The sequence below is a fragment of the Rhinolophus ferrumequinum genome, chromosome 13 (assembly GCF_004115265.2).
Source record: "Rhinolophus ferrumequinum isolate MPI-CBG mRhiFer1 chromosome 13, mRhiFer1_v1.p, whole genome shotgun sequence".
In the NCBI taxonomy this organism is placed as follows: Eukaryota; Metazoa; Chordata; class Mammalia; order Chiroptera; family Rhinolophidae; genus Rhinolophus; species Rhinolophus ferrumequinum.
In genome coordinates, this window is record NC_046296.1 from 55708587 (window position 1) to 55722439 (window position 13853).

The 13853-nt window shown below is 47.1% G+C and overlaps 1 protein-coding gene across 2 annotated transcripts; it reads right to left on the bottom strand.

Annotated features, from left to right (window-relative positions):
* Positions 1–669: 669 nt before the first annotated feature.
* On the bottom strand, positions 670–12487 carry FKBP1B (FKBP prolyl isomerase 1B). Of its 2 annotated transcripts, none has more exons than XM_033124806.1 (4): positions 12181–12475; positions 8696–8743; positions 4706–4818; positions 670–3689 (listed from the first exon to the last, which is right to left on the bottom strand). In XM_033124806.1, the coding sequence occupies exons 1-4, from the start codon at positions 12215–12217 to the stop codon at positions 3561–3563; spliced, it is 327 nt and encodes a 108-aa protein (XP_032980697.1). In that variant the 5' UTR covers positions 12218–12475; the 3' UTR covers positions 670–3560. The 2 variants fall into 2 exon arrangements, with proteins under 2 accessions (XP_032980697.1, XP_032980698.1); XM_033124807.1 differs by having other exon boundaries at positions 3076–3734; positions 12181–12487.
* Between the last annotated feature and the right edge of the window lie 1366 nt (positions 12488–13853).

Below are 13853 nucleotides of genomic sequence, written 5' to 3' on the forward strand. Positions count from 1 at the left end.
GTGGTCCTAGAGACTGAGCTTTTTGAGAGCAGGGACTTTTTTGTATTCTGAATACATCCAGTGTCCATCCAGTGCTTAGCCATCAGGGGAACTTGTTAGAGTGTTATCATTATTGAGTGTCTATTAATAATGAAAATCTTCATAACAACTCAGTGAAGGTAGTTTTTGCAGATAAAGAAACCAGAGTTCACTGTGTTGGATAGATGAATGAAATGCTTACATTAAAAGATGCTGTAACATCAACCAGTTATTAACCATGCTAGTACATTTGAATAATACTTGCTTTACAATTAACAAACACCTTTGTCAGTGTGGGTACCCTTGTCCTTAGAGGTCTATTCCAGAAATGGCCATTTAGATGACAGCACATTGTTAGAAATCTGATGGGGGTAGTGGTGTTGGTTGTTACGTGTCTATGATTGTATGTAGTAGTCTTTCTGTTTAGTTAACGAGTGTGTGTATATTTTTGGGCCTTAGTTCACAGTGTATCTTTGCCATAAATAAAATACTTAATGCTTAGTCTTATAATCATGAGCTCCCATGGCATGGAAATAGTATGATTATTACCACATTCATCATAGCTTGGCAGCTTGGAGGAGATAGCTTTAATTTTCTTTTTATAGTTTAAGCATGGACCAAATGGAAAAATATGGACTAATTGTTTTATATATAACTATAACTCAAGACCAACTTGAAGATTACAAAGACTGAATCATTTAAATGGGCAAAGAGTATCTACTCTACTTTTAAATGCATTTAGCTTTGAAATCTATCATTACTTTAAGAAAATGGGCTATTTTATACTTTTTGTACTGTCTTCTCAAAGCCTACTATTGAAAATGAAGAAATAATTGTTTTATTATGTCTGAGTGCTTTTTGAAAGCACTGTAAGAGTTAGAAAGAGTCATTTTTAAGAAGGACAGGCAGATGACAAAGGAACCACAGTTGTAATTTTCTTGTGCGTGCTTTTATGAATTCCTCATTAACTTTTGTAGTGTGTGATGTGCCTTTTGGTATTTACAAACGTAAAAAGAATTTTCTAAAAAACTTTTGTGAGGGGAAAACAAATTAGACTTCCAATGTGGTTTGTCTAAGTGGCAGACCAGCTTCCCTGTAATATAGTTGTTTTAAGGTAATAACAAGGCGAAATTCCTACTATTGACAGTTATGGCCGGTCCATCATTTAGATTAATGTATCTGTTAGCTGAATTTCACAACCTAAAGTTAAAGAGTTTAAAAAATTTCCTCTGTTTGACACTTTTGTAGCCTGTTCCTGTGAAGTTGTAAGAACTTGAATTCAGTGGACAAATATTGAGTACCTAGTTTGCCAGGGCAGTGTGGGCCAAGACGCTGAGGCTATCGTTACAGTTGGTTCTCTGTATCGGGTATCCAAGGCTCAGTTCTTCAAACTGCTTTTAAGCGTGCAAGGGTTGATTGTTTCCATGCACACGTATGTGCATACATGTGTGCCAGAGCTGCTTTACATTCTTGTATGTTAAATTTTGAGTTTCTAAGAAAGCTCTTCTATGACTAGAGCACGTATTGACTGAAAGTTGGAAAATGACTGAAATGACACAGATCTCATCATCACTCTCCTGCTGAACAACTTTCAGTGGCTCTCACAGGACAATGTCCAAACTTGTCAGCATTTTGAATCATGATTTTCTGCATCGTCTTAAGAGCTCCAGTAAAGCAGGGCCTGCAAAGCCTAGCATATCCTCTCCAGGTGCTAGCCAGTAGGTATTTGCATTTTTTGGTTTGTTTTGGTTCACCTGCTGGCTGTCTCCTTTTACCGCCTGGGCTATAAATACTCTAAGATCTTTTATATGACTCCACAATGGATACCTGCAGTGGTCCTTGGTGCCATCTTTAGTTGTCCTATTGGTGTCACAGTGGAAAACATGAGATGTCTTTTGTACAGGCTGAGTTCTGATAAATTGTCATAGACATTTGTATCATCAAGGAAAGCTGGGAGCTAAGACTTTCTGAAGGAAACACCCCAGAAAGGAGTGAGTGCAGCACCCTCTGGCTGGTCTAGTCCCACAGCAGAAGTGAGCCCAGGGACTGGGTGATTAAAGCCAAGGCAGCCCCTTTCTCATTAGTCTCTCCATCTTAAAGCACTGCCTCTTAACTCCTCAATCCTCAACAGAGGAATACACCACGACTTCCTGGAGACAAAAGGGATAGATGAAGTAGCCAAGATGATGTGGCCTCGTACCATATGTATGACATCATGTGACACGTATCAGTGAGTCTGTGAAGGAAACTAACAGTACCGTTACCAGCCCCTCCTCAATCTTAGCAACTTCAAGACATCGCTGCCAGAATAACCCTGACTGGCTAAAAGCTTTTCTCATCTAGGCCAGCTAAAAGAAAACTCTTAGCCACGTTGTCCTAGGTTCCTCTGATGAACACAAACCCACACCAATACGTGGGGTGGTTTTAAAACCTAACTGGGAATTCTCATGATTTACTGTAAATGTCAGTGAAATTGAACAGTAGAAACAAGTTCAGACTGATGCATTCTTCTCAGAAGGAATTCCCCAATATAAGAGCGAATCTAGATGAAACGCAGCAGTTAATGTGAAAAGAAGTTGAGAATCACATTCTTTTTAAAGTGACGTCCCAGTGCGAGTTAGTGTGTGGCTCGCAGGCCGACCATACCTTCATTTGTTGAGACGCACAGTGTTCTTTTCCATCCAGGTGAGGAGAGCAGATCCCTGTCAGTCCAAACAAGTAGAGATTGTAAGATCACAAAGTGCTCAAATCCCACATTTGATTGCTAAGCTACAGGATTTGAACACAATATATTCCTTTTAGTTCGTCAGGGGAGAATTCTGAGCTGTGAAATGCATGGCAAGTAATACCTACTGTATAGGGCTGCTTAAAGGATTGGTAGTAATTTTGTATAAAAATCTATAGAATAAGGCCCAGCATGTACAATCCCTTGTAGCTGTTACATTTATTATCACTCTTCTGGCCACTTGGAAGGCTCCTTTCCACTCTTTTCCCATAGAGCAACTGGCTTATGTGGCCCTTCAAGCCCTTCTTACCTACAATAAGGATGGACAGGACTTTGTCAAGCACAGAGCCTTTATTTTACACATCATTTCCAAAGAGGACATCTTGGAACTCAGCAGCCAACAATTTCTAAGAGAGAAAGTGACAGCGAAGGTAACTGGCTCAAGTCCCTCTGTGTACAGCACGTACATTTCATGTCTGAGCACCTTGTGTGTCTGGCTTAGGTGAAGGTAAGGCAGTGTAGATTGTGCAAACGAGAAATCTGTGTTCTGTGTTCAGGAATGCCTACTACATGCATCACGCAAAATGCACAACCTGAAATGTTTCCATCTGCGCAACTGAAGTGTCCTCAAGCAAAGATACGCGTGAACAATGAACACATACAGAGCGACTTAGGCAGAGAGAAGGGATCGCGCCATGGGGCAGTGAGGTAAGCGCACTGATCAGGAGCCCCGAGCAGGCGGAGCCATCCCAGTGGCGGGGCAGGCCAGGAGGGTGGGCAGCAGCCTTGTCCGGTCACCTCGACTTCCTTCCTGCCTTCACTCTAAGTTGAGCAGCTCCACGTCAAAGATGAGGGTGGCATTGGCTGGGATGACACCGGGGTGGCCCGTGGCTCCGTACGCCACATCGGGGGTGCAGGTCAGCTTCGCCCTCTGCCCCAAGCTCATCTAGCAGGGATGGGGGCAGATGGGGAGAGGAGAAAGAGGACCCAGCTTGATTTAAAAGAAAAAGGTAAGATAACTATGGCATTTTCCCAAACCATCCTCATAGTAACTGAAGATCTGAGATGAATTTCTATATGTGGTACATTGAAGTTGTGCCATGAGCTGTAACACATGCAGATTCTGCCTCAGAATAGCAGAAACTTGATGGGGACAGTCACTTCCACAAAGTAATCTCATTCATCCACAAACACTGCTGGTTAGTGTATGACCCGGACACTTCTATTTGTCCATAATTGTTCCTCACTCTCTTCCAAAGAAGCCTATAGAGGGTATGAAAGGGCACACGCACACTCAAGTAGGTGACAGAACCAGTTCATCAGAGAGGTTAGAGGTTAGAGGCCACAGCCAGATGGAGGCAGGTAAGAGAACTGCTCTCAGGGCCCATCATCTGACCACCGACCAAGGAAGAGAGCTTGAATAAGGACTCATGACTGGTCACCAAGAACAGGCTGGGCGTTGGTGAAACAGCTGGTGAAATTTGAAAAAAGGGATTTAAAATTTTGAATAACTCACTCGAAAATTTGAATAGATTGGTTAATAGTATTGTATCAATGTTAATATCCTGGTTTTGATCATGATTATGTCAAATGTTAACATTTGGGGGAGGTGGGTAAAGAGCATATGGCAACTCTAGTATTTCTGCAATATTTTTGCAAATCTAAATTTTTTAAGTTTAAAAAACAATAAAAAAACTTGGCCCACCCCCCCGCACTGTTCTGCTGCCTCAGTCCTGGACAGCTGGTAGTTCACAGGCCTCCACAGCTAATTGTGAGCAAGCCTGGGGGATATGCTTGGGATGAGAACCCCCAGTGATAAAGGAGTCATGCTAGCAACACACAGGGTGGGGACACAAAGCCAGGACTGAAACTAGAGGGCATTGCCAGCCCTGGCAGCAGAGGCAAAGCAGTAGTGGTGTGTGGCGGTGGGGGGCACTGCCGAGCCCAGGGTCCTCATCCTACCTGGGCTGCGCCCTCTTCAAAACCCTTGATGACTTCCTGTTTGCCAATTCTGAACTTGAAAGGTTTGTTTCTGTCTCTGGAGGAATCAAATTTCTTCCCATTTTGGAGCATTCCTAGGAAAGCAAGAATAAAGTCGAAAAGAGCTGTGCTCATGAGTCAACTCAGGTTTCAAATGTCTAAGAAGGAATTCCTATTCTGCACAAACCTCCTCTTCCCATCTTCCCCGTCCGTCCTGTTGCCCAAACAAGAAACCTGGACTCTTCCTTCTGTCTTACCCCACGTAAAGCTTATCACCAAGTCCTCTATATGTTTGGGATCACCTGTTTTCTCCTTTTTTTAACACACATCTGATATTACTCCCTTGTTTGCACACTTCAGTAGCTCCCCATGGCAAAACCTAAATGCCTACATGGCATACAGGCGCTTCACGATTGGGCTGTTGCCAGCCCTCTGTTCTCCCCTTCCTGCCCTTTCCCCTCCCCTGTCCTATTCTGGTCACACTTTTCTCAAACACCTCTGCACTTTACAACTACTTTGGGGCCACTTCCTCATCCTGAAGATGTTCCCCCAGGCATTTTCTCTTCTGGTTGAATCCTCACCTGGTTTTCCCAAGGTTCCCCCAACATGCAAAACCCAAAGGAACAGTGCGAGGTGACTCAGCCCATCAGTGGCGGCCTCCAGACCTCATACAAACAAGGCTGTTTGAGCCCGGAATACCGCACGTGCTTGCTGTCTTCAGCAGTTGGGGCGTCCCTCCAGCTGTAGATGCCTGGTCATCCCTGATGTACATGTGTTGTCTCAGTCCAGCTGCCTGAGGCCCAAGAGCTGTTTCCTACCATGTTTCCCTGAAAATAAGACCTAGCCAGACCATCAGCTCTAATGCTTCTTTTGGAGCAAAAATTAATATAAGACTGGGTCTTACAGTAAAATAAGATTCTGCCTTCACTCTGGCACTAACTCCTTGTGTGAAGTTAGGCAAATCGTTTCCCTTCTCAGGGACTTGCCATGTTTAACATGAGAGGTCTGGGCCAGTGTCGGGCATCTGTGATTCTTCCAAATTCCTACAACTTAAATGTATACAGCGGACAGTCATCACTTATTTTCTGGGTAGGATAAATTGGGCTCTTGCCCTGGGTACTAAATCAGGCAAAGGATGAAACCTTATAGCTATACAGATGGACACTAAGGAGATCATATACAAACTCATGCATACTCACAGGCACTTAGCACACGTACTCTGAAGAAAAACCCTGATGGCCAAACAGATGCGAAGAAAACACTTAGATACACAGATCCACATAGAGTCACACAGACATATGTGGATAGGCACACATATACATTCACACACTCCATTTAAAGACTGACTTTCTCATTCCCCAATTTCTTCAGGTTTCATATGACTTAATCTACTTCAATTCATACACAATTATCTGCTGCTACATGTTCAGCCAAAACTATGCAATCCAGAAACACCCACGTGTGTATGATACTGGGTTTGACAAAGGTGCCACTGCAGTACAGAGGATAAAGCATGGTTTTTAGGATTAGTGTTGCTGGATCAACTGTAAATCCATATGGGGAAAAAATGAACACTGACCCCCTACTTCACCCACACACAATAATCAATTCCTGATGAATCATAGACCTAAATATGCAAGATAAAATAATAAAGTTTCTACGAGGTAATAAATAGAAGAATATCTTCATAACCTAAGGATAGACAAAGTTCTCTGAACTGAACACAAAAAGTACCAACTACAAAGGAAAATGATATGTGGGACTTAATGAAAATTAAGACCTTCTTTTCAAAATATGCCAATAGAAGAGTAAAAAGGCATGGCATGGGAGATGTTTGAAACAGGTATCATGAACAAAACACTCATATCCAGAATACATAAAGAATTTCTATACATCAAGAGAAAAAGACAACCTAATTTTTTTTTAATGGACAAAATTTTTTTCAAATGATCCAAATGGCCAAAGGGCACATAAAAAGCTACTCAACTTTGTCAGTCATCAGGGCAATGCAAGTCAAAACCACAATGAGATGCCATTGGGCACCCAGAATGGGCCCCAAACAAAACAAAACCTAGTAATACCAGTGTTGATGAGGAAGTAGGAGAAGTGGAACCCTCCGACATTGCTGGTGGAAGTGGGGACTGGCACTTTAGTAACCTATTTATTTGCAGTATCTGCTAAATCTGAGCAGATGGAACCCTGTGCCCTAGCAATTCCACTTCCCGTACATACCAGCCGAAATGTGTATAGATGTGCACCAAAAGACATCTACAAGACTGCAAAGCAACGCTGTTCATGATGACCCAAAACTATAAACAACCCAAATGCTCATCAACTATAGAAAGGATACATCGTAGTATAGTCATACAATGAACTGTACAGGAATGAAAAAGAACAAACTACTCTGGATAAATCTCACAGACATAATATTGAGTGAAATAAGCCAAACACAAAAGAGTACATGTTCTGTGATTCCATTTATAGGACATTCAAAAACAGGCAAAAGCAATCCCTGGAGACAAAAGTCAGAACACTGCTTATCTTTACGAACGTGTAATGACTGGGAGAAGGCAAGAGGCGGACTCCTGGGGATGCTGGAAATGTCGATGTGAAGCTGGGGGGTGGTTACCTACGTGCAATCACTTTGAAAAATTTCATGGAGCTGTACATCTTAGGTTTAAGTTCTCTACTGTATTTATATTTAATAAAAAAGTTTACCAAAAAGTCCCATAAAGTCGCCTGTTGTGTTTGATGAGACAGAGCCACTCAGGGCTGGTGTCAGTGTTTAATGCATGTTGCCTCTTCTTTGTATGTATTGTGCAAAGTCTTTGCAAAAGGATATTGTGGTTTCAGTAACTTGATAAGTATAGATCTGTCTGCCACATGTACAACAGATAAATCAATTACCCAGGTCAGAGGCCCCAGAAGGCTCAAGGTAATTAGGCCACATCACCGGGAGATAAAACAGCACCAGCCAGCTGACGTCAGTGACTGGCAACACAGCAGTGGAGAAATACCCACACTCTCTGCCTAGAATTAACCTGGCACTTCACACCGGCCCAAACTGCTAAAAATGGCCCCATCTCAATATGCCCTAGGATTGAAACTGGCCTCACTGTCTGCTAAGTGGCTGTCACCAGGTTGCCACATTGGGAAGCAGGTCACAAGGCAGAGCACTCACCCCGCTTTGGGAAAAACACCTGCTCGTGATCTTCCGGCCAGCAGTCCTCAGGAACTCCATCTAGAATATTCCTCAGCCCTTCCAATACCTGGCCTTCCAATACAGATCATCCAAGAGGGACTGGCAGAGATGCGGGGCCCTCCGGCTCCCACAGCACTGAGATAAGCACTGCTGTCGCCCCACCCCTTACTGCACCAGAGCCTCTGGATGACGTGTCTGCCTGCCCCAAGCCCCCACAGCCCCAAAGAAGGTAGGAATACTTTTTTATCTTTGTGCCCCGAGTGCCCAGCATGGCACCTTGTGTACAGTAGGTGCTCGATAACAGTAGGCTGAATGGAATAGTCTGTTTCTGAAAACAGAAAGGAAGGTCTGAGGAAGGCAGTCTCCTCTTTTCTAATAATACTGGAGGATCAAAAGGGATTCTACAGGGAGGGTCAGGGCTCTCAGAGCTGCAAGAAGGGATTTCCAAGTATCAGACACAACCAGGAGGGCCAGGGCTTCACTCTGCCCACAACAGAGGGAAAAGGAATGGAGGGACTTGACTCATTAGAGGCTGGCACCGCCGATGACTCTTGCTGGTATAAGTGGGAAGGGGTTAACCTTGTAAGCCCCTTTTCTCATTCCCACAAGGCTGGCTGGGAGAAGTGGGGGAGAGCTGGGTTCCAGGGAGACTTGGCTGCCTTGGGCTTTGGGCCTGATCTGGGGGAGCAGATACCTCTGCAGAGGAGGATCAGAGGAGCACCTACCTCGGGAGGAGGAGGTCTGATGAAGGTTAAGGGAGCAAGGCCTACCTGTGTAGTGCACCACACACGTCTGACCCTTCTTGGGAAATGTCCTTCCTGCAAGGAGACATGAGGGCAGATGAGTGAGTAAGGTGTTAGAAAAAGGCACCTGGGCATTCAGGTGTGATTATGACCAAGAGCCCTGGCCTACATCCCCTCCATACCAGGGAGATGCCCATGGCTCTAGTTCCGGCTCTGTGCCTTGCAGGAGCCAGATTAGTCACTTCACCTCTCTGGACTTGATTTCAACTTTATTCCCTTGGGTGCCTCGACTCCACTCTCTCCTGATTTCTCTTCCGTTGTTTAATTGCTCCTTTTACTTTCCTTCATCCATTCCACAAACATTCACTGACAGCCTACTATGCGCCAGAAACACAGAGCAATGTATGAATTCATACATTGTTAGGGAAACAGACACATAAATGGTAGATTCTAATGCAGGGTGATGTCTGGGATCAAGGCTGAATAAACACAAGCATTCACAAATATTTACGGAATACCCTCTATGTGCGAGGCCTGGGCCTTACTGAGGGGTACAGCAGTGAACCATACAGACAAAATCCCTACTCTTTGGGAGTTTACATTCTTATGGACGGAGACAAAGGATCCTCAAATAAACAAGATAATTATGAGTTATGATAAATTCTCTAAAGGTGAATTAAAGAGAGATACCGTGGGACAAGCCATTTTAGAAAGGGTGGTCCAGGATGGCTTCTCATTTGAGCTGAGACTTGAAGAACATGCAAAATGCTGGGGAAAGCACTGCAGGAAGAGGGAGCAGCAAGCGCACAAACCATGAGGCAGGAAAGGATCAGTGCATTTGTAGACTAGAAGGGGGGCCAGCTGACTGGAAAGAAGGGAAGGAAGAGCAGATGAGTGGGAAAGAGAGGACCATGCCGGGCCTTGCAGAACTGGATTTAATTCTAAGTGCAATAGGAAGCCACTGGAGAGTTTTAAGTGAGAATGACATAATCTGAATTAAGATTTTATAAGATCACTCTGGCTGCTGTGTGGAGGGTGGACAGCCAGGCGCCTGTTGCAGTATTCCAGACAGGAAATCAATGATGGTTTGAATTAACGTGGTGGCAGCAGAGAAGAGAGCAAACGAGATTGGAGATATATTTTGGAAGTGGAGCTGACAGGGTATGCTAATGGAGTGGACACGGGGTCCAGAATGAGAGAGAAGAAATCAAGCACAATGCGTGGGTTTCTAGTTTAGGTGCCTGGTTGGATGGTGGAGTGAATTCCTGAGATGGAAGGAACAGCTTTGTGCGGGGGGCAATCTTGAGATGCCTATTAGACATCTGAGTTTACACTGCAAATAGGCAGATAGAGAGTCTGCACTGGAGGTATAAATCTGGGTGGAATTTAAAGCCCTGGGGCTGGATAACAGTGCCTTGGGAGGGCTAACAACTGAGCCAACACTTAGGGGACTCCATGGGAACCTGCAGGAGGGAGCAACTACCTGTGGGTGTCAGGGACAGCATGAGAGAGGAGATCATGGTGAAACCAGGGTCTTGAAAGATGAGTAGCTTGCCAAAGGAAGTAAAGGGAGATAATGTGGGAACAGTGAACAACATGTTCAAAGGCCTAGAGTCAAGCATAGTGGGAGCCCTGTCTGATTCACTGCTGTAACCTTAGGGCCCAGCACGCAGTACATGTTCAATAAATATTTGCTGAATGACTGGTGAGTTTAACCACTTACAGGCAGCTTGCTAAAGCTGAAGAAAACGTTGGTAGTGGGGGTAGGGACTGGAAGTGAGAGATGAGGATGTAGTGTGGAAGTTAGGAAATAGGTGACGTCACCATCTGCCTGGAGAAGGAGATGAAAGACTCATTAAAATAGTTGACGCCTGGGGAGGGACATGGTCAAAAAGGCATTTGAAAGAGTCCTCAGGCTGTGAATATGAGTGAAGGTGAGGTGGGGAGACCAGACTAGAGGCTGTGCAGAAAGCCAGGTGAGAGATGATGGGGGCCTGAAAAAAGGCAGGGGATGGTGCCTGGAGAGATTCAGCAGGACTGGACAGGACTTGGTGTGGGGCGTGACCAAGACAGGTGTCCCCACCCCGGCAGCGTACGTGTTGACATATTCACCTGCATATTGCTCTCCTGGGTTACAGCACAGTTGTCTGACCTTTTTGTGCTTCCCTGACTCAGGGGTTTAAACCAGGCAGAAAGCAGAAGGCCACAGCTCCTCCAGACTTTCGCTAAAAATCGAATCCTCCTCAAGGGGAAACGCCCCTTGTCCCTGGCCAGGGAGGGAAAAATAGGAGAGAAAATTCTAAAGGCTTCTTTGAGCCAGAGAAAAGAGAAGAGATCTCCATTACCCCCCACCGCCCCCTCAGACCTGTATGGCAGTTCCCTGGGAGGGTGACAAGTTCTCAGGGATATGTTTCCGGACTCAGCACCATGGTTGCCAGCGTGGGCAAAGAAGCTGTACCCTACGGATGATCCTGTGTGGTGCTGGGGCTTCTAGGGACCGCTGCCTTTCTATAAGGAGTGGTCTGGAAGTAATTTCCGGGGGCGGGGGCGGGGAGTGTCAGTAATCTCTGACGTGAAGTTTGCCTGTCAAATCCTGCAGAAATAGGGGCTCCAGTCTGAATTAAGTTCTGTTTAACAAATAAAGACATAGCTATTCCTTGCACACCCACACCCAATTATACAAGGGTGACGCCTGGGGTGTCTGGCTTGGGAAATGAGTGGTGCCAGTCCTGGAGGCAGGGAACCGGGAACACAGAGTTCTGTTTGGGACTTGCTGACTGAGGTATCGGTGGCACGTCCAGGTAGAGGTTGAGCAGCAGTAGGACAGATGGACCACCCGGAACTCAGCTCAGAGGTCTGGGCTGGAGGCTTAAGTTTGAAGGCCATCGGTTTGCAGACGATACTGAAAGCCATGATGAGAGTGAAGTGGACAGGATGGCCAGAGAGGATGAGTTGGGCGGGGAGGATAAAACGAGATGCAGAGGCGGGGGGAACGCAGCTCCTTTCCTAGACTATCTCGATCCCCACCGAGTCTCATCGCCCAGCCCGCAGGCGGCCGCCCGACCTCCAGCCTAGCGGGGGGCGCGTTAGAAGGGGGTGGTCCCGAGCAGAAGAGACCCCCAAAGCATGTCCTTTCCTGTGTTTCTTGAGCTCACATAGCAGTGCAGGGAAAGCGGAGGTAAAACCTGGCCCTGGGAAATCAGCGGTAGCGGATAACTGAGCGGTTCCAGCCGCCGCAGCGGCAGCCCGCGGCCCCCGGGGCGGTGGCGAGCCGCAGACCCCCACCTCCTGGCCGCCGCCTCCGTTCCCCTAGGTAAGCCGACGCGGAGGGGAGGGCGGAGGATCGTCTCCTAGACCTCCAGCGATTCCGTCTGGGGTCTCCTGCCGCCGCCCCCATCCTACGCCCGCCCCTCTCTTCGGGCATCCTCCGCGCCACCTCCGAATCAGACCCCCGCCCCTCGTCCTCCTCACCCCCGAGACCCCTCCTCTCCCCCGGCTCCGCCGCCCGGTACCGTCTCCTGGGGAGATGGTCTCGATCTCCACGCCCATCGCAGTCCCCCTGGCCCCGCCTCCGAGGGTCCCCGCTTCTGCCGCGACCCCGGTTTGGCTCCGGCCCCGCTGGCGCTCCGACTCGTCTCCCCGCCGCCACTGCAGAGCCGGAGGAGGTGCGGCGGGAGTCGGGACCTGCGCGGGGTGGGGCCACGGGGAAGGGGGCGACGGGGCGGAGCAGCACGGAAAGGTGGGGGCGGCCGGGGCGGGGCCCTGGGGAAGGGACCCTGGCCTGAAGCGGCTGCTCCGGAGCCTGACCAGGCTGAAGATCATTGACCCACTGATTGGGGAGAATGTTGAGGGAGGAATGCAGACACTCGCGCATGCACCCACTCACCCATCTATCCATCTGTTCAACCCTTATTTATCTTCTCTGGGGAATCCACGCGGTCTCACAGACTAGGGGAAGGCCAGCAACTAAACCAACTCTTTAATGAGATGTTCTCACTGCCATGAGGTTCAGAACGTTATGGAAGCACCAGAGAGGTACCTGCTTTGGCTGGGCTGCCCAGATCTGCAGGAGCAAGCTGGGAGATGGGGAGGGGTGGGGTGGGAGGGAAGAAAGGGTCATTGCTGACCCTTCTCCACCCACTATAAGCCTTTATGCACCATCCCAGGTAGCTCTGCCGCTTGCACAGGTGCGTTCCCACCTTCAAGGCAAAGAACTGCACCCTGGGGATACCAGTTGAATTAAGACAGAATCACTATCCTCAAGGAACCAAATCTGTGATGGAGAGGGACACAGTTACTACAAGGAGTAATTCTGCTGTGGGATGAATGCATGAGTGCCACCTTGAGTTCCTCCTCCACTCAAAAGAGATCCAGGAATCTGTAAAGAGTTTTGGAGGAAGTAGCATTTGCTTGAAGAATGAATGGGACTTTAAATTTCTTCTTTACATTTTTTTTTCTTTTCTAATCCTCCCCTGCATTGTGTGAAGGTATGATTCTAACAAGTGCCCCTGGAAGGTAGGCATGAGCAGAAAAGTCGAGCAAAGATGTCCAGAGTAGACCCTAAAGGTGTTCGTCCCATTTCCCTACCACAACTCTCCCAGGTGGTTAGGTCAGAGACTTCAGGTTATCAGCATCGCTGAAGGGGGATTGGCTGTGTTGTCCAAGAAAGATGATGATCAACTGTATTATGAGGGTCAGGACCTGAAATTCCCCATGGGCTGCTCCAAGGCGTGGCTCGGAGTCTCGTAGGAGTGTAACTTGCTCTTAAGAAGCCTAGTGACCCACTAGTCCATGGGCTATGGGCATGGGCAGGCACTTTGGGGGTACGTGTAGAACAGGGGTGTGTAACCGGGACAGGTCAATGGAGTGGCTTCAGTTGAATGCACAATACTTTGTGTACAGATAAGAACATTTTTCTGAGGAAATTTTGTATTTTAAAGAGGTCCTCGACTCCTTCCCATCCCCGACTCCTCCTCCCCTCAAAAAAGGGTTAAGAAACCGTGTTGACTCTAGGGCTCCTGTACTCCTTCTTAGAATAAGAGAACCAATGAGAAGTCGGGGAAATGCTAAACCTCTTAAAGGAGAAATTGTGGCTGGCTTACGGTCGGTGGAGTTTCATGGGGACTACAACTCCCAGAGATCTGTGCGGCAAAGCCCGAGCTTATTCGCCGGTGGGACGGACCCT